The 14,172-nt window shown below is 39.8% G+C and overlaps 1 protein-coding gene across 1 annotated transcript in view; it reads left to right on the top strand.

Annotated features, from left to right (window-relative positions):
* VAPA (VAMP associated protein A) overlaps positions 1–9,892 on the top strand; it is a 29,307-nt gene extending 19,415 nt beyond the window's left edge. Inside the window, exons 3-6 of the mRNA XM_071417033.1 lie at positions 241–344; positions 2,343–2,423; positions 5,374–5,550; positions 6,489–9,892. Of these exons, the coding sequence (XP_071273134.1) occupies positions 241–344; positions 2,343–2,423; positions 5,374–5,550; positions 6,489–6,647 (521 nt within the window). The 3' untranslated portion in view covers positions 6,648–9,892. The remainder of the gene's footprint in view (positions 1–240; positions 345–2,342; positions 2,424–5,373; positions 5,551–6,488) is intronic.
* The last annotated feature ends 4,280 nt before the right edge of the window (positions 9,893–14,172 follow it).

The following is a 14,172-nucleotide window of genomic DNA, read 5'->3' as shown; positions in this document are numbered from 1 at the left end:
GATGTTTGTTCGTATTTGTATATGAAATGTCTTTTCCTATAGTAATTACAGAAATAATCATGTCAGCCACACCAGACTCTGACCTCTCAGTCCCTTTTTCTACAGTGTATGCACTGCCTTTGCATTTTAACTTTCAGTGTCTGCTCAATGAGGACTAAATTTGAAGTGCTTGCTGTATGTACATACTTGCTGTAGTAATTAGCTGAAGAATCACAGTTTTATTTTTTTCCTTTGGAACAGTAATGCTGCAGCCTTTTGACTATGACCCAAATGAGAAGAGTAAACACAAGTTCATGGTACAAACAACCTATGCACCACCAAATATTACAGATATGGAGGCAGTGGTAAGTAAAATTGGAGTAAAATGGCTGATGTATCTTTTTCCTTAAAAATTTTGGCTTAACTAGAAATGATTCCTTTTTGAAGAATTGAGTTTTCTCTGAACAAGGTCACCTCTTAGAACTTGCTTGTAGTGATTAGCATAGAGGTTACTGAATGGAAATAGGAGTGAGTCTAAGGTAAGGTCAGTTCAGTGTTAAAATATGGGCATATTATACCTTTATATGCAGCTAATTTAAAAGGGATAAACAGATTTAAATTAAACGAATCAAGAGTATATTCAAACAACAAGCCTGAAGCTGTATGTGAAGGGGTTCATTTGGTACGAAAAGTGTTTAAGTGAAATGTTGAATGGGATTATAACGAATTAAAACATTTTCAAGACTAAAAGTAGATCTTGTGTCTCCCTACAAGATACCAAGATCAAGTAGATCTTGTGTCTCCCTACAAGATACCAAGTGCTGGCTAAACACAGCACAAATGATAGATTTATTTTCTGTTTCAATAGAACATGTCGTAACTTTAGTTCTTAGGCTAGGTGGGTCTGATGCAAGATCCAGAAAGAAGGTATGTAGGTTTGTGCTTGTTAGTTCAGAAGTAAGGTGCCTATTTCTGATTTTGCTGGCTGGCACCAATGGGAATGAAGCCCTCAGTTGTCAGAACATGCCTTTTAGGGTGTATGTGGACTCACATAAGTATGTCCTAAGGTGGAGGTCAACGTTGCACATGCTTCTAACTCTACAAACTGTTTTAAGTAATGCCTGGGTTCACACAGGTACATTCGATGTTCACTCAAGGCAGAGAAGGAGAGGGGAAACAAAGGATAAAGATGAGATTTTATAAATTGCTGAAATCCAAGAGACCTTTTGGTCTCTGTTCCCTTATATGAAGGCAAAGATTACTGTGGCATCACTCTTCACTGGAAGCTGTGGAAAACCTTCTAGATTTTGTGAAGCTTTGGAGACATGAATGTTAACATCTGTCTGCCTTTTTGAACTGGTTTGTTTTTCTTCATCTGCTCTAGGAGCTCTTGGTTGTGTTTGGTAAATGAAGCCTGCCTGTTTGGTTAAGGATATAAAAACCAACTTCAGAAATACCTTTCAAATAACTGCTTTCTTAGTGAGTTCAGGTATACAGTACTGAGAAACAGATCTTGCAGAAATTTGCTAATTGTAGTTAAAAGTGACTGTATAACTAATACTGCTGGAAAAAAAAATAAGCATGTTATGAAAAACCTGAACATTTGAATCTGCAACACCTATAAGGTAACAGGAGGACCTATTAGAAAAATTGCTTCAGACTTCAGACCTGTCTCTAAGCCCAAGAATTTAAGGCAACTACATGAGGTGCATGCTTTGAAAGTTAATTGTCAGTTGAGTAGAGAGATTCCAACATAGTTTAGTTATTTAAATATACTGATAATCATTAAAATTTAAATGTTTTTTATAAACAGCTTTGAAAAATTCTCTAGGCCCAAATTGTTACATGATATGCAGTAAAAGGTGAAAGTGGGTAACAGTCTAAAATTTGAAGAACTAAAGAAATATACTCTAGAACACATGTAGAGTCACTAAAAGGTGTCTTTCAATCTTTTATTTAAAGTCAGTGCTTTCAAGATGGGATACAAGCAGTACATTTACTGAGGCATAATAGGGCTAGAACTTTCTTTTCAAACTGACTCAGATGCTACTTGTTTCTTGTTGTTTGTTAAGAAACCACTGTATTGTCCCCTCCCTGTGTCATACAAACCTCTGATGGATCTATCCTTGCATTCAGTTTACTCTTTTTCATTTCCAGACTTGAATAACCATCTCTAGCTTTTGTTACTTCACAGCAGTGAGTGTGAACAAAAAGCATTGTTCATAAGCAAGTCTGAAAATTGCAGGGAGGGTAAGCGTGCTATTCAGCTGTATAGGAGGTCAGTGCTAAGAGCAATCTTGTGAACTGTTGCGATGTTTGCATGAGTGCAGCATGTTAAATAACTGTATTAATTGTTTTCTTAGTGGAAAGAAGCGAAACCTGATGAGTTGATGGACTCCAAATTGAGATGTGTGTTTGAAATGCCCAATGAAAATGATAAACTGGTAAGTAAGGAATAAGAAACTGTCATACACTGACTGGTAGGCTCTCACAGAAATTTCAGGGTTTTTTTTAACTTACTTGATTTAATGACTAAATGAATTGATGGAATTTGCACTAAATAAGACAGGAGGAGTGTTCAGTACATAACTTTTTAAGGATTCACAGAATCATGGAATATCCCAGGTTTAAAGGGACCTTGAAGTACCATGTGGTCAAATATCTTGTCCCAGAAGGAGCACTCTGTCCAACCACACCTTTAAAAACTCCAACAATGGAGAGCAGTTGCAAAAACCTGTATTTTTGTTATTTTTATACTTTATAGTTTTCAGATGCAATCTCAGTTTAATCTTGAGGGGAAGGGGGTGTAGGGATTGCTTTGTAGTTGGGGATTTTGGGGTTGGTTTATTGTTTTTTCTTTCTTTTTTGGAAAGGATAATTTATGAGATGAAGGTGTAAACTTCCTAAATGTGTGTTAAACAGTAAAAATGTAAAGGTTGAGCATTTATTATCAAGGCACTTGGTTGTCTACTTTCTGGCTTTAATTTTATAAAGTGTGTAATGTAGTGAGAGAAATGTAATGAGCTATACAAAACCACCTCCTTTTGTACTTCCTCCTAAGAAACTGTCCCTAGGGACAGAGGAGCTTGCTTTTTAATTAAAAAGTCATCTCTTTACACGCTTAAGGGGCTTTAGGCCCTTTTAGGGCCAACTCTTTAAGGCCATTTTTCTTAGAGTGCAAGAGCTCTCCATCCTCATGTGTAAGAAATCAAGGAAGACAGGCCAGAAAATGGCCTGGCTGAGCAAGGATCTGCTCCTTGCACTGTGGAAGAAGGTAATGCACAGCCAGTGGAAGCTGGGACATCTGACTTGGGAAGTACATGAGGGTGTGTAGGGGTGGGATCGGGAAAACTAAGTTACAGATGAAAAGGGATGTGAAGAGTAACAAGAAAGCATTCTGTAAGTGTGGAGTATGTTAGAAAAGAAAGGACAAGGAGAGTGAACCCCGCTGATAAACAAGAAAGGAGAACTGGTGACAACAAATATGGAGAAGGCTGAGGTACCCACTGACTTCTTTGCCTCAACCTTCACTGGCAGTCAGGCTTGCCAGGTCTTGAGGGTTCTCATGGTTGAAAAGCTGGACATGAATCTACAGTGTGTGCTCACAGCCCAGAAAACCAATTGCATCTGGGACTGCACCACAAGAAATGTGGCCAGCAGGTCAAGGGAAGAGATTCTCCCTCCTTACACTCTGCCCTTGTGAGACCCCCATCTGAAATCCTGAGTCCAGCTCTGGGTTCCCCAGCATAAGAAGCATGTGGACCTGCTGGAGCAAGTCCAGAGCAGGGACTTGAAGATCCTCAAAGGGCTGGAGCACCTCTCCTATGAAGACAGGCAGAGATAACTGGGGTTGTTCAGCCTGGAAGAGGCTCCATGGACACCTCATTGCAGCAACTTTTAACACAGGCAGATACTGATAGCACAAGGGGGAATAATTTTCAACTAAAAGAGGAAAGATTTGGGTTTGGCATTTGGAGGAAATTCTTTGCTCAGGAAATAGTGAGGCACTGGAACAGGTTACCTGTTGCAGTGTGATGCAATATCCTGTTTCAGCTATCCCAGTCCCTCCCAGGTGTGCCAATACCTTCTCCCTCCCCCTCCCCCTTGCCCCCTTGCTAAGTGCTGTCCGTCAATCTTAACATTCTAGCAAGGGCATTGTCTGATTGGCAAAAGTTCAAAAGATGCTTCTCAGCCCTGGAGTCATTGTCCTATCCAGGTGTCACTTGTCCCCTGAGCCTTCCCCCCTCCCACGTGGTTGGTGGCATACCTATCCCTTCCCTCCCCCTCTCCCCGAGGCTTAAAAGACACAGCAACCCCGCGGTCGGGATTCTGTTGTGTTGGAATATCACAAGATTCAGAGATCTGTGACCCTGGAATAAAGCTCTGGATTAAACCCTCTGGCAGAATCCATCTCCTTTTCCCTTCACCATCACCTAAGGCCTTTCCACCAGAGCTAAAGCTGAGTTCCTGCATGCCTGGACCTGTCCCAAGCGCCCAGCTGCAACATCCAGTCAGCCAAAGGTGTCTCTGAGGTGAAACACCACAGCTGCCACCTTTGGTCCAGCAGCAAGGGTCAGACGAGGCCAGGCATGTTCCATTCAGTAATACTGGGATCTTATTTCAATAGTTACCCAGAGAAATTGTGGATGTCCCATCCCTGAAGGTGTTCAAGACTATGTTGGATCAGGCTTTTAGCATCTGATCTGGTGAAAATTGTCCCTGCCTGTAGTGGGCCAGGGGGGGAAGGGAGTGGAACTAGATCTTCTTTGAGGTTCCTTCCCATCCAAACTATTCTATGATTGTGTGGTTTTGGGCAAAGCTGTGGGAATTAGATAGTTAATTTCAGTATTGTTCTTTTCACAGCTTTTTGTGGCTCTTCAAAATTAGTAATGTATATTTAGGATGCTGTCAGACTTAATTTTCATGATTGTGCAGCACTTTATTTTCCGTCACTAAAAAGTATTACAAGTGCAAAACGTTGTGTCACACATACTTCATAGGAGTTTGTGACATGACCTGTTATGATTTTACTTTTTTACTTTTTTTTTCTTACTATTGCAGGATTACTTTCTTGCTTTTATTTCCCCCCCCCTCCAAGTTCAAATGCTCTTTGGTGTATTTTATGCCCTCTTTTGGATGCCTCCTGGGTCAGTGTTGAACTGCTAAAGTATTAATTTGTGTCTCAATAGAGTGTAGTACCAGGTAAACGGTGCAATCTTCTCTTGCTTTTTTAATACTTGAGCTAATCAGAATTGAACTGTCAGTGTGTCTGTTCAGCTTACTGTAAATATAAACATCATTGAACTATATTAGTAGCTTCATTGTTTCACTTTTAAGCTGTGGATGATTTTTCTCTAGGTAAGTAAATTCCCAAATTATTCTTGATGTTTACAGAATGATATAGATGCAAGCAAATCTGCCCCAGTACTGAACACATCTAAGCAGGATGGACCGATGCCAAAACCACATAGTGTTTCACTTAATGACACTGAAACAAGGAAGCTTGTGGAGGAGTGCAAAAGACTTCAGGCAGAGATTATGAAGCTGACAGATGAAAATCGGCACCTGAGAGTAAGTTCTGCATCCGCGTTTATACTGAAGTGGCTTCACTCTTCTTGAGTGAAAGGTCTGGTTTCTAATTAGGCCAAAAGATGTATACTCCAGCAAGTAGATAAAGCTGTTAGAATGTCAAGATCAATTCATAATATGACATTACTGTCCTGTATATAATGTATATTTTGAACTTTTCAGTGATTGAGACTTTGTGATTGTAATGGAGGAGACAGTGAAGCTGCAGAGTTTTCTTCTTAAATGAAGTGGTCCTATTTAAGGTGACCTTAGTTACCTTAACTATAAGTCAAAGCTACTGAATTAGTAGCTTTGTATAAGTGCTTTATTTTTCATTAATAATGAGTGAGATCTAGAGCAGTAATATTTTGTATTACAAACAGCTAGTGAACAAGAGCAATTGTTTGGCCAGAGGAGGTAAGGAAACACTACTTTCTTGTACCTTTATGTAAAGGTGTCATTTCAGTGACCAGTAACTAGTCAATACATGACTTTGTGTCTTTTCTATATATTTGCTTTTGGAACAGTTTCATTGGCCATGGTAGCCTTTTAAAGAACTATGAAATAATATGATATCTCCACACCTGTTATTCTGATGACATTGACACTAAACAAAGCAGGTATTTCTCCTTAACAATAAGGAATTACTGCTATTTAATTTTGACACATATTAAGTAAGAGCAGAATGCTTCATTGGGCCTGGCAAGATTTTTGGTATATTTTTTAAGCAGAGAAACTAGTGAATTACAGTCCTTATTTAAAATACGGTTTTCTATGTTCATATTTTGGATTTTGATGTGATGTAATTTTGTATGTGCTGAAGGTTTTTTTAAGCTTCATTTAAATATTCAGCAGTAAATATGGCCTTTTGAGTTCAGCTTTTACTATCCTAGTGATGTATTTATGTTTTTTTTTCCATCTGTGTTTTTTCTTCCCCTCAGGATGAAGGCTTGAGGCTCAGAAAGGTAGCGCACTCGGATAAATCTGGATCACCCACAGCTTTGGCCCTCAGAGATAATGGCTCTAATTCTCTTCCTTCACTTCTTGTTGTAATTGCAGCCATTTTCATTGGATTCTTTCTAGGGAAGTTCATCTTGTAGAAAGAATGAGTGAGAGAAGCATGCAAAACTGCAGCTTCCTTTTTTTTTGTTTTGTTTTGTTGGGTTTTTTTTGTTTTGTTTTGTTTTTGTTTTTTTTGGTTTCTTTTTTTGTTTTGTTTTGTTTTTTCATTTTGGTTTTTTTTTTTTGTTTTGTTTTGTTTTGTTTTCTCTTGGCCAGAAAAAGGTTTGTTTACCTACCACATCATGGGTAGTACGGCCCGAGCGGCCGTTCTTGTGTACAGCATCATAACAGGCTTTGCCTTTAATGATCTCGCACGGTTAGAAAACACAATCTGAAAAGACAAACTGTTCAGCTGCTGGACAAAATTGTATATTCAGTCATCAATAGCAGGTATCAGTTGCACAGTCAGTCCTTTATGAAAATTCATAAATAAAGAATTGTTCTTTCTTTCTGTGGTTTTAATAAGAATTCGAAAATTGTTCAGAGTCTTGTAAATGTTATTTTAATAATCCTTTAAAATTTTATCTGTTGCTGTTACCTCTTGACAAATGATTTATTAGATTGCTAATCCCACTCATTCAGGAATATGACAAGAGGTATTCTGGGGGAAATGGTGCCTCTTACTGTGTAAATTTTCTCCTTACCTTACTTTGCTAATATCATGGCAGAATTTCTTTCTTATTCCTTGTGAGGCATTGTTGAGAGTTCTTCATCCTTAACAGTCCTGTCCCATAATATTTAACATGACAAAAGAAATAAAATTGTTAACAGATTTTTCTGCTGGGTAGCCTGTTTGTGTGTGTCGTGCTTTTAGAGGGGATTCTTAACAAGTTCATTGTTCATGGTAATTTGCTACTTGTAACAAATGGCTATTTTGAAGTTTATTTGCTTAAGTCTCTGGCTTTGACTGTTGTAATTGAAGCTTGGGAAAGGAAAAAAAAAAAAGGTTTCCATTCCATTTGTTTAAAAAAATGAACTGTTTTCTGGCTGCTTTCAGCTACAAAGAAGATGGTTATCAAACTTGTTTTGGGACAGAATAATTTGGATATCCAGCAGGTGCAAATGCCAGACATGAATGTTTTCAATATATTAACAATTTGCTTGGATTGTGCAGGAGTGTAATAATCAACCTTCTGTTCCATCTTTGGATCTTCTGGGTGTCTTCCAGGAGTCAACATTATTCTTTGATTTCTTAAGGGTACTTAATTCACATATATTAACTTACTCAGTTTATAATTCTGTCTTAGCAGATACTAAAAAATGCAAGTTGAACATTCAGACACCCATAGTGAATTTCATGATGCAGAAGAGTTGATATTTTCTGAGTTGCTCACCTTTGGGAAATAAAAAGCATTTTATGCAACTCTTGGCAGATCTACCTGTTTTAACCATGTATAGCTAAGTTTTAAAAAATGCATTTTTGGGGTCTGAAATGCTTCCCTGCACTTAATCTTACATCTTGCCTCATCTCTGAATATGTCATAAAAACAAACAGTAGTATTGAAACAAAATATTATCTGTACTTCTGAGTAAGCATCATCCAATACAGGGAATTACTTGTAAACTTGAAAAATTGTGGAAGAGGTATACTCCTGTAAGCAAAATTGTGTATGCTCTTGGACAGCTTGACTTGATGTGATGCAGCTAAGTGTGTTAGACCTTGGTATATGCACACCTTATGTAGCTGAGAAAAATGTTCTGGGAAAGATGTATGTTATCTTGGTTGCCTTTGATTTCTACTGCTTTTTTTTTTTTTTTAATTACATCATGTTCTGTCATAGCTCTCTGTGATAAACTTTTTTTATAAACTCTTGCACATGTACAAGGAAGATGATGGAGAAAATGCAAATACTGCTTATGTTTTCACTTAAGCATGCAAGCACTGATGTTTCCAATTACTTGTTCCAGTGTCTGCATTCAAGTCTCCTTCCATCCCAGTGACTGGAAAAAACTCTGTTAAGGTTTTGATTATTTTGGTTCCGCTGGTTCAGAATGGTGTATTTCTTCTGATTTTTTTCTCTAACAGAACATTTCCACATCAAACTTTCATAGCCTGTTCCAAACTGATTACGTGGAAAATAACGAAAGCAATATTGTGCAGGATGTAGTTTGCTTCAGATAGAGCAGTCATTCCTGCATTGAAGGGAGAAAAACCACACAAAACACTCTGGAAGATCTTAAAATGTTTACAGCGTGGTGTGTGGAGGTTTTCAAAGGTGCTAGCACTTAGAGGACTTAAAACCAGAAAAAAAAAGTCATTGCTCAATGCAACTGACTCAGGTTTTGATACCTGGCAGCAGAATATGGTTAAAGTAATGATAAAATCAGAGTGAAATAACTTTTTTTCATAAATAAGAAAAAAGTTGATGGTAAAACTTTGGTCGTGGTTTAAGTGATGCTTTCAAGTGTACAGCGCTCTTGTAACCGGAGTTCTCAGTAATGCTCTAAGGAGACTGACTTGGTTTCCCGTAATCCCTTCATAGCTGTATATAAAATGTAATGCTAAAACTATTTTGCTCTCAGGAGTCACTTTGGATGAGATCAGCTGTATTCAGTGAATTATGTAATATGGATTAAATTGTTTGTCTTTGTTCCTGAAATGGTTAGAACTTCTTGCTTTGTCTGCCTGCTTACTCGTGTATGTAAGCACAGGGAAATACAGTCTCTTCACCTGCTCCTGGTGAGATGAGCAGACCATGATGCCCATAAAGTTGTGTCAGGGTAAATGCCTAATTTCAGTTAAATATATGTTGCAGGTTGCTCTTCTGATTCCTGAAAAGGGCAAGATGATACAAGTATACAATAGCAAAGTAGTTATTTAAAAATTTTTACGAATATAGCACTTTAAAAAAGAGTAGTATGGTTCAGGGGGAAAAAAAAATAAACATAGCTAACTAGAAGATACAGCTGCTGTAGTAACTCTGGGCACCAAATTTAACCCACTTTTAAAAAAATCTATAAAGTTCATTTAAGAAAAAGTTATTTGTATCAATGCACAAGTTACTTGTGTGTTTCTACTCATTCTCTAAAAGCTGTTGACAGACACTATTGCCCAGGCTTGCATGTTTCTGCTGCTATGTTTGAAGCCAACTTACTTAAAAGAAGCAACCAAACATCAGCTTGGAACTTCATTATCCTCCTGGGAGGAGGGAGGGTGGAGGGAGGAGTTGAAAGGTGACATTTTGCCAAAGGGGAAAAGACAAAGTCAATAAGCAAAACTTATCTTTCAGGCCTTCTTCAAAGTTATTAAAGGTTGAAGTGTTAATAAACTATTAAAAATGTAGCAGTGTCCTTTTTATTTTGGAACTTCTCACTGACTCCATTCTGTGGACTGCTGCTAGAGAAGAGGCGTATCTGGTCCCATGGGTGGTGTTACTGCCCTGCTCTGGGTTCTGCTGGTAAATGGCAAGAGGCTGTCTTGGATGAAGAGTCAGTGCTGGAGTGAAGAACAGGTGCCTCAATCCAGGCAGCACTGGGGATGCTGATGGGTCTCTCAGATTTATAAGAATCATCTTGACAAATTTTCCTTTTGGGAGTCCACTGGTTTTTATGTATGAATTGACTTGCTGGAGCAAACACTTGTTTCAGTCTGTAGCAAAAGATGGAATAAGAGCTATGCAGTTACAGAGCAACCCTAATAAATAAATAAATAACACTGCAATGCCCTCCTCTCCAAATTTGCAGGTGGGATTGAAATTCCATAGCCTGTCTTTTTGTCTGCATTGCTGTGAAGGTAACAGTTCACTGCCTTGCCTGCTACTCTGGTTCCTGTGGAATGGCTTTGTGGGGGTGTTCTGGAAGGCCCATCTGTGTGTAGCACTCACCACTGCTTCTAGCGAGCCTCTGTCTTGGCTGATCTTGAGCTTCTGTGGTAGCTTTAGAGTGGTGGCACATTGGAGTGTTGGACAAGAGGGGGAGCTAAATGCAGGAGTCAGTTTTCACAAGGGTTTGAGCTCCTTCCTGTGGGAAGTACTGAAACTAATGATGATGGCATGAAGTAGGTTATTTCTTGTCCAAATGTGTTTCCCAGGGACACTGAAATAGTGTAACCAAGTGTCTGATTGAAGTTGGTCTGTTGTGTTTTTCTGTTTCAGTGTGTGTTGGGTATGCTGAGGAATTGCTGATTCTAACAGGGCTGCATAAGCAGAGGTAGTGCTGGTGTTGTTTACTTGCCCTGTATGTGACAAATTATCATATAGAACAGAGGTCTTGTGCAAAGACAGAACAGTTGATTCTTATATTTTATCTGGGATTGTCATTACTGCCAGGGGGTGGTAAGGTCTGTGCCTGTGCCTCATTTGCTGGGAGAAGAGTTTATGTGTTTGTGTGGGGAACTAGATCTGGTAACTTCTTTGGATGAAATTACTGTTTCATCCACTACAAATTATGTTTTAACTGAATCCTGATACAAGCATGCAGTGCCACAATGCAGTGCCATTTTATTTAAAACTTGGTACCAGCGTATGTCATGTTGGTAACACTGCCAGCAGGGTATTGAATCCGTGTTTGTGCTGCAGCTACTCTCTTGCTGGCAGTGGTGGAAGGCTGATGTCCTCCCTCTTCCTTAGAAGAGACTTAAAAGGATGTTTGTGGTAACCAGGCACAGAGTTATGGGCAGACATCCATAATTACAGTGAAGCAATCTGAGCTCAAGCACTTGAAATAAGTGAAACAGTAATTGAAGGGTGGCTGAAATAGTTATTGTTACCTTTTGAATTGGTTGATAAGAAAAAAAAGCATTGTAAGTTTTTTTGTTTAGTTGTGGTGGTTTGTTTTTTTTTTTTTTTTTTAAGTTAGACTGCTGATCATCCAAGTTCTGCAAGGGAAAAAACCCCTAACAATCAACCAACCAACAAATTGCCATAGTCTAGGAGTAATTATTTCAGGATTTTGTGGAAAGTGTTTACTAATATTGGTGCAGGTTCACATGCAAAGATGAATTTGGAAAGACTGTTATTGGGGATCAGTATCTAGGCTTTTCTCACGATGGGTAATAGTTAAATAGCAGTCTTTGTGACTGTCTTGGTCTGCCTTGTCAAGAATGGGTTATCCTGGCTTTTGAGATAGGGAAACTGAGGCATCAGTGTTGAGGCAGATGACTAGGTAGTTTAAGCACAGTCCTTATTTTCTAGCATACATTCTGTGCTGTTTCTCATCAATTATTTCCTTGAGCCATGTCCAAGTCTTTTTTTTTTTTTTGTTTGTTGGATTTCAAAGATGCTGCTTCGTGTTGCTTAGACATCTGTAATAGTCTTTTGAAGCAGCTTCCTAATGACTTAGCTGTTGCTTTGTCTGTTCCTGAAGCCAAGTGTTGAACAGACAGAAAATGTAACTGTTAGGTGTTTAGAAGTGGAATGTGCTCACTGGGATTATAATGCCTGACCTCAGCCAAAGATAGTTGAGGGGAGAATAAAGGAAGAAAAATGCTAAGCATTTGGGTGTGTTGTGTTTGTAGTCCTGAAACATAAAAGTCAGTCTGTGTTGCAAAAACCTTCTGTGGATCCAGTGCTGTTTGCACTTAACAAGTAAAAGAAAGCAAACTGTCCTAAATGTGTACGGCTGCCCTCTTGGTATATGTTGTTGCGTTGGGTTTCCGTGGCAAGGCTTTGGTAGTGGGGGGGGCTGCAGGGGTGGCTTCTGTGAGAAGCTGCCAGAAGCTTCCCTGGTGTCCTACAGAGCCAATGCCAGCTGGCTCCAAGACGGATCTAACACTGGTGAGTCTGTCAGTGATGGTGGTACTGACTCTGGGGTAACATGGCTACGAAGGGGAAGAAGGTACTGCCCAAGAGCAGATTGCAGCCAGAGTGGAGAATATGTGTGAGAAAGAGCCCTGCAGACACCAGGTGAGTGAAGAAGGAGGGGCAGGAGCTGCTCCAGGCACCAGTGCTGACACTCCCCTGCAGCCCATGGGGGTTCACAGGGATGCAGAAATCCACCTGCAGCCCATGGAGGACCCCACGCTGGAGCAGGTGGATGCTTGAAGAGGCTGTGACCTTGTGGGAAACCTGCAGTGGAGCAGGCTCCTGGCACGACCTGTGGACCCATGGAGAGAGGAGCCAATGCTGAAGGTTTTCTGGCAGCACTTGTGACCATGCTGGAGCAGTCTGCTGCTGGAGGAGTACACCTTGTGGAAGGGAGCCATGTTGGAGCAGTTTGTGAAGAACTGCAGCCCATGGAAAGGACTCATGTTAGAGAAGTCTGTGAAGGACTGTCTCATGGGAGGGACCCCATGCTGGAACAGGGGAATATTGTGTGAGTCCTTCCTTGAAGAAGGAGCGGCAGAGACAATGTGTGATGAACTGATCACAACCTCCATTCCCCATCCCCCTGCACTGTTTGGAGGGAGAGGAAATCAGGAATAAAATCAAGCCTGAGAAGAAGAGAGGGGTGGAGGGAAGGTGTTCTAAAATTTGGTTTTCTTTTTCATCATCCTACACTGATGTGGTTGGCAATAAAGTAATTTGCCCAAGTAGTCTGTTTTGCCCATGATAGTAATTGGTGAGTGACATCTACCTGTCCTTATCTTAACCCATGAGCCTTCCATTTTATTTTCTCTCCGAGGGGAGTGATAGTACAGCTTTGGTCAGCATCTGACATCCAGCCATGTTCAACTCACCACAATTGCTCTTCCCATGGAAGTGGAGAAATATTTTTCCTTTGCTGCTTTGATAGCCCAAGCACAGATGATACAGACAGATACTTCAGCACTTCTTTTTTTAAAAAAAGCACTTCTTTTTTAAAAAACTAAACGTGTTTGACTCTTGCAAGCAAAGATGCTCCAGAATCCATCTGACTCAGAGGTTAAGCCCACTGATGTGTTTTCACTCAAAATTAGTAAATGTTTCTATTACTGTTTTTCAGACTGCAGTAGATTTCTGCACTAGTATGAAGGTTGGTCTGAGAAATGTTAGTAATGAGAATAATTATCTCTGCTTCATAATGCTTGAGAGACATTACTTTAAATCCATGCGTAGTTTATGGAACCATGTTATGGAAAGGCTTAGGAAGAAAGTCTGTAGAAAACAAAACCTGAACCTTGGGTCTATCCCTCTGGAACTGCAATCAGAAGTACTAAGAGTGCAGCTTTGATAATGAAGTGAGTGTTTCTTAGAAGAAGAAGAAGAAGCTTATGTAGTGGCTATTTTTCACCACTTGCCTTAATCGCCTCTGGTTAGTTTAAAATGTTGAAGTGATAAATATGAGATATGTGTCCCACACCTTAGGAATGGTTGGTGTCAAGTGAAGAAAATCAAGACTATGGTAGGAAGAGATGGCCATGACAAAAGTGAGGTGGACTGCATCAGAAGTGGCTTTGTGGTGGCTTTGTAGTCCCAGGATGCCTGGACGGTTAGAAAGGTCTGTATGTGCTGCCTTCTCTCCAGACATATGCTGGGAACTGCCATGCCTTCTCCAGGCATGGGGATTTCTCTCCAATTTTAGGGTGTAAAGCCTCAAACATGGTGGTTGCCCTTGTAAACAGGAGAATGCTGGGAGAAGGATTTTCATTTTATTTGTGCCCAGGATTGTCTAACCTCAGATTTCCAGTGCAGCCTTCAGTTTCAT

This window comes from Agelaius tricolor, unplaced genomic scaffold, assembly GCF_023055355.1.
Source record: "Agelaius tricolor isolate 1412-34295 unplaced genomic scaffold, bAgeTri1.0.p SCAF_2, whole genome shotgun sequence".
Classification (NCBI taxonomy): domain Eukaryota; kingdom Metazoa; phylum Chordata; class Aves; order Passeriformes; family Icteridae; genus Agelaius; species Agelaius tricolor.
This window is presented reverse-complemented; position numbering and strand designations above follow the sequence as displayed.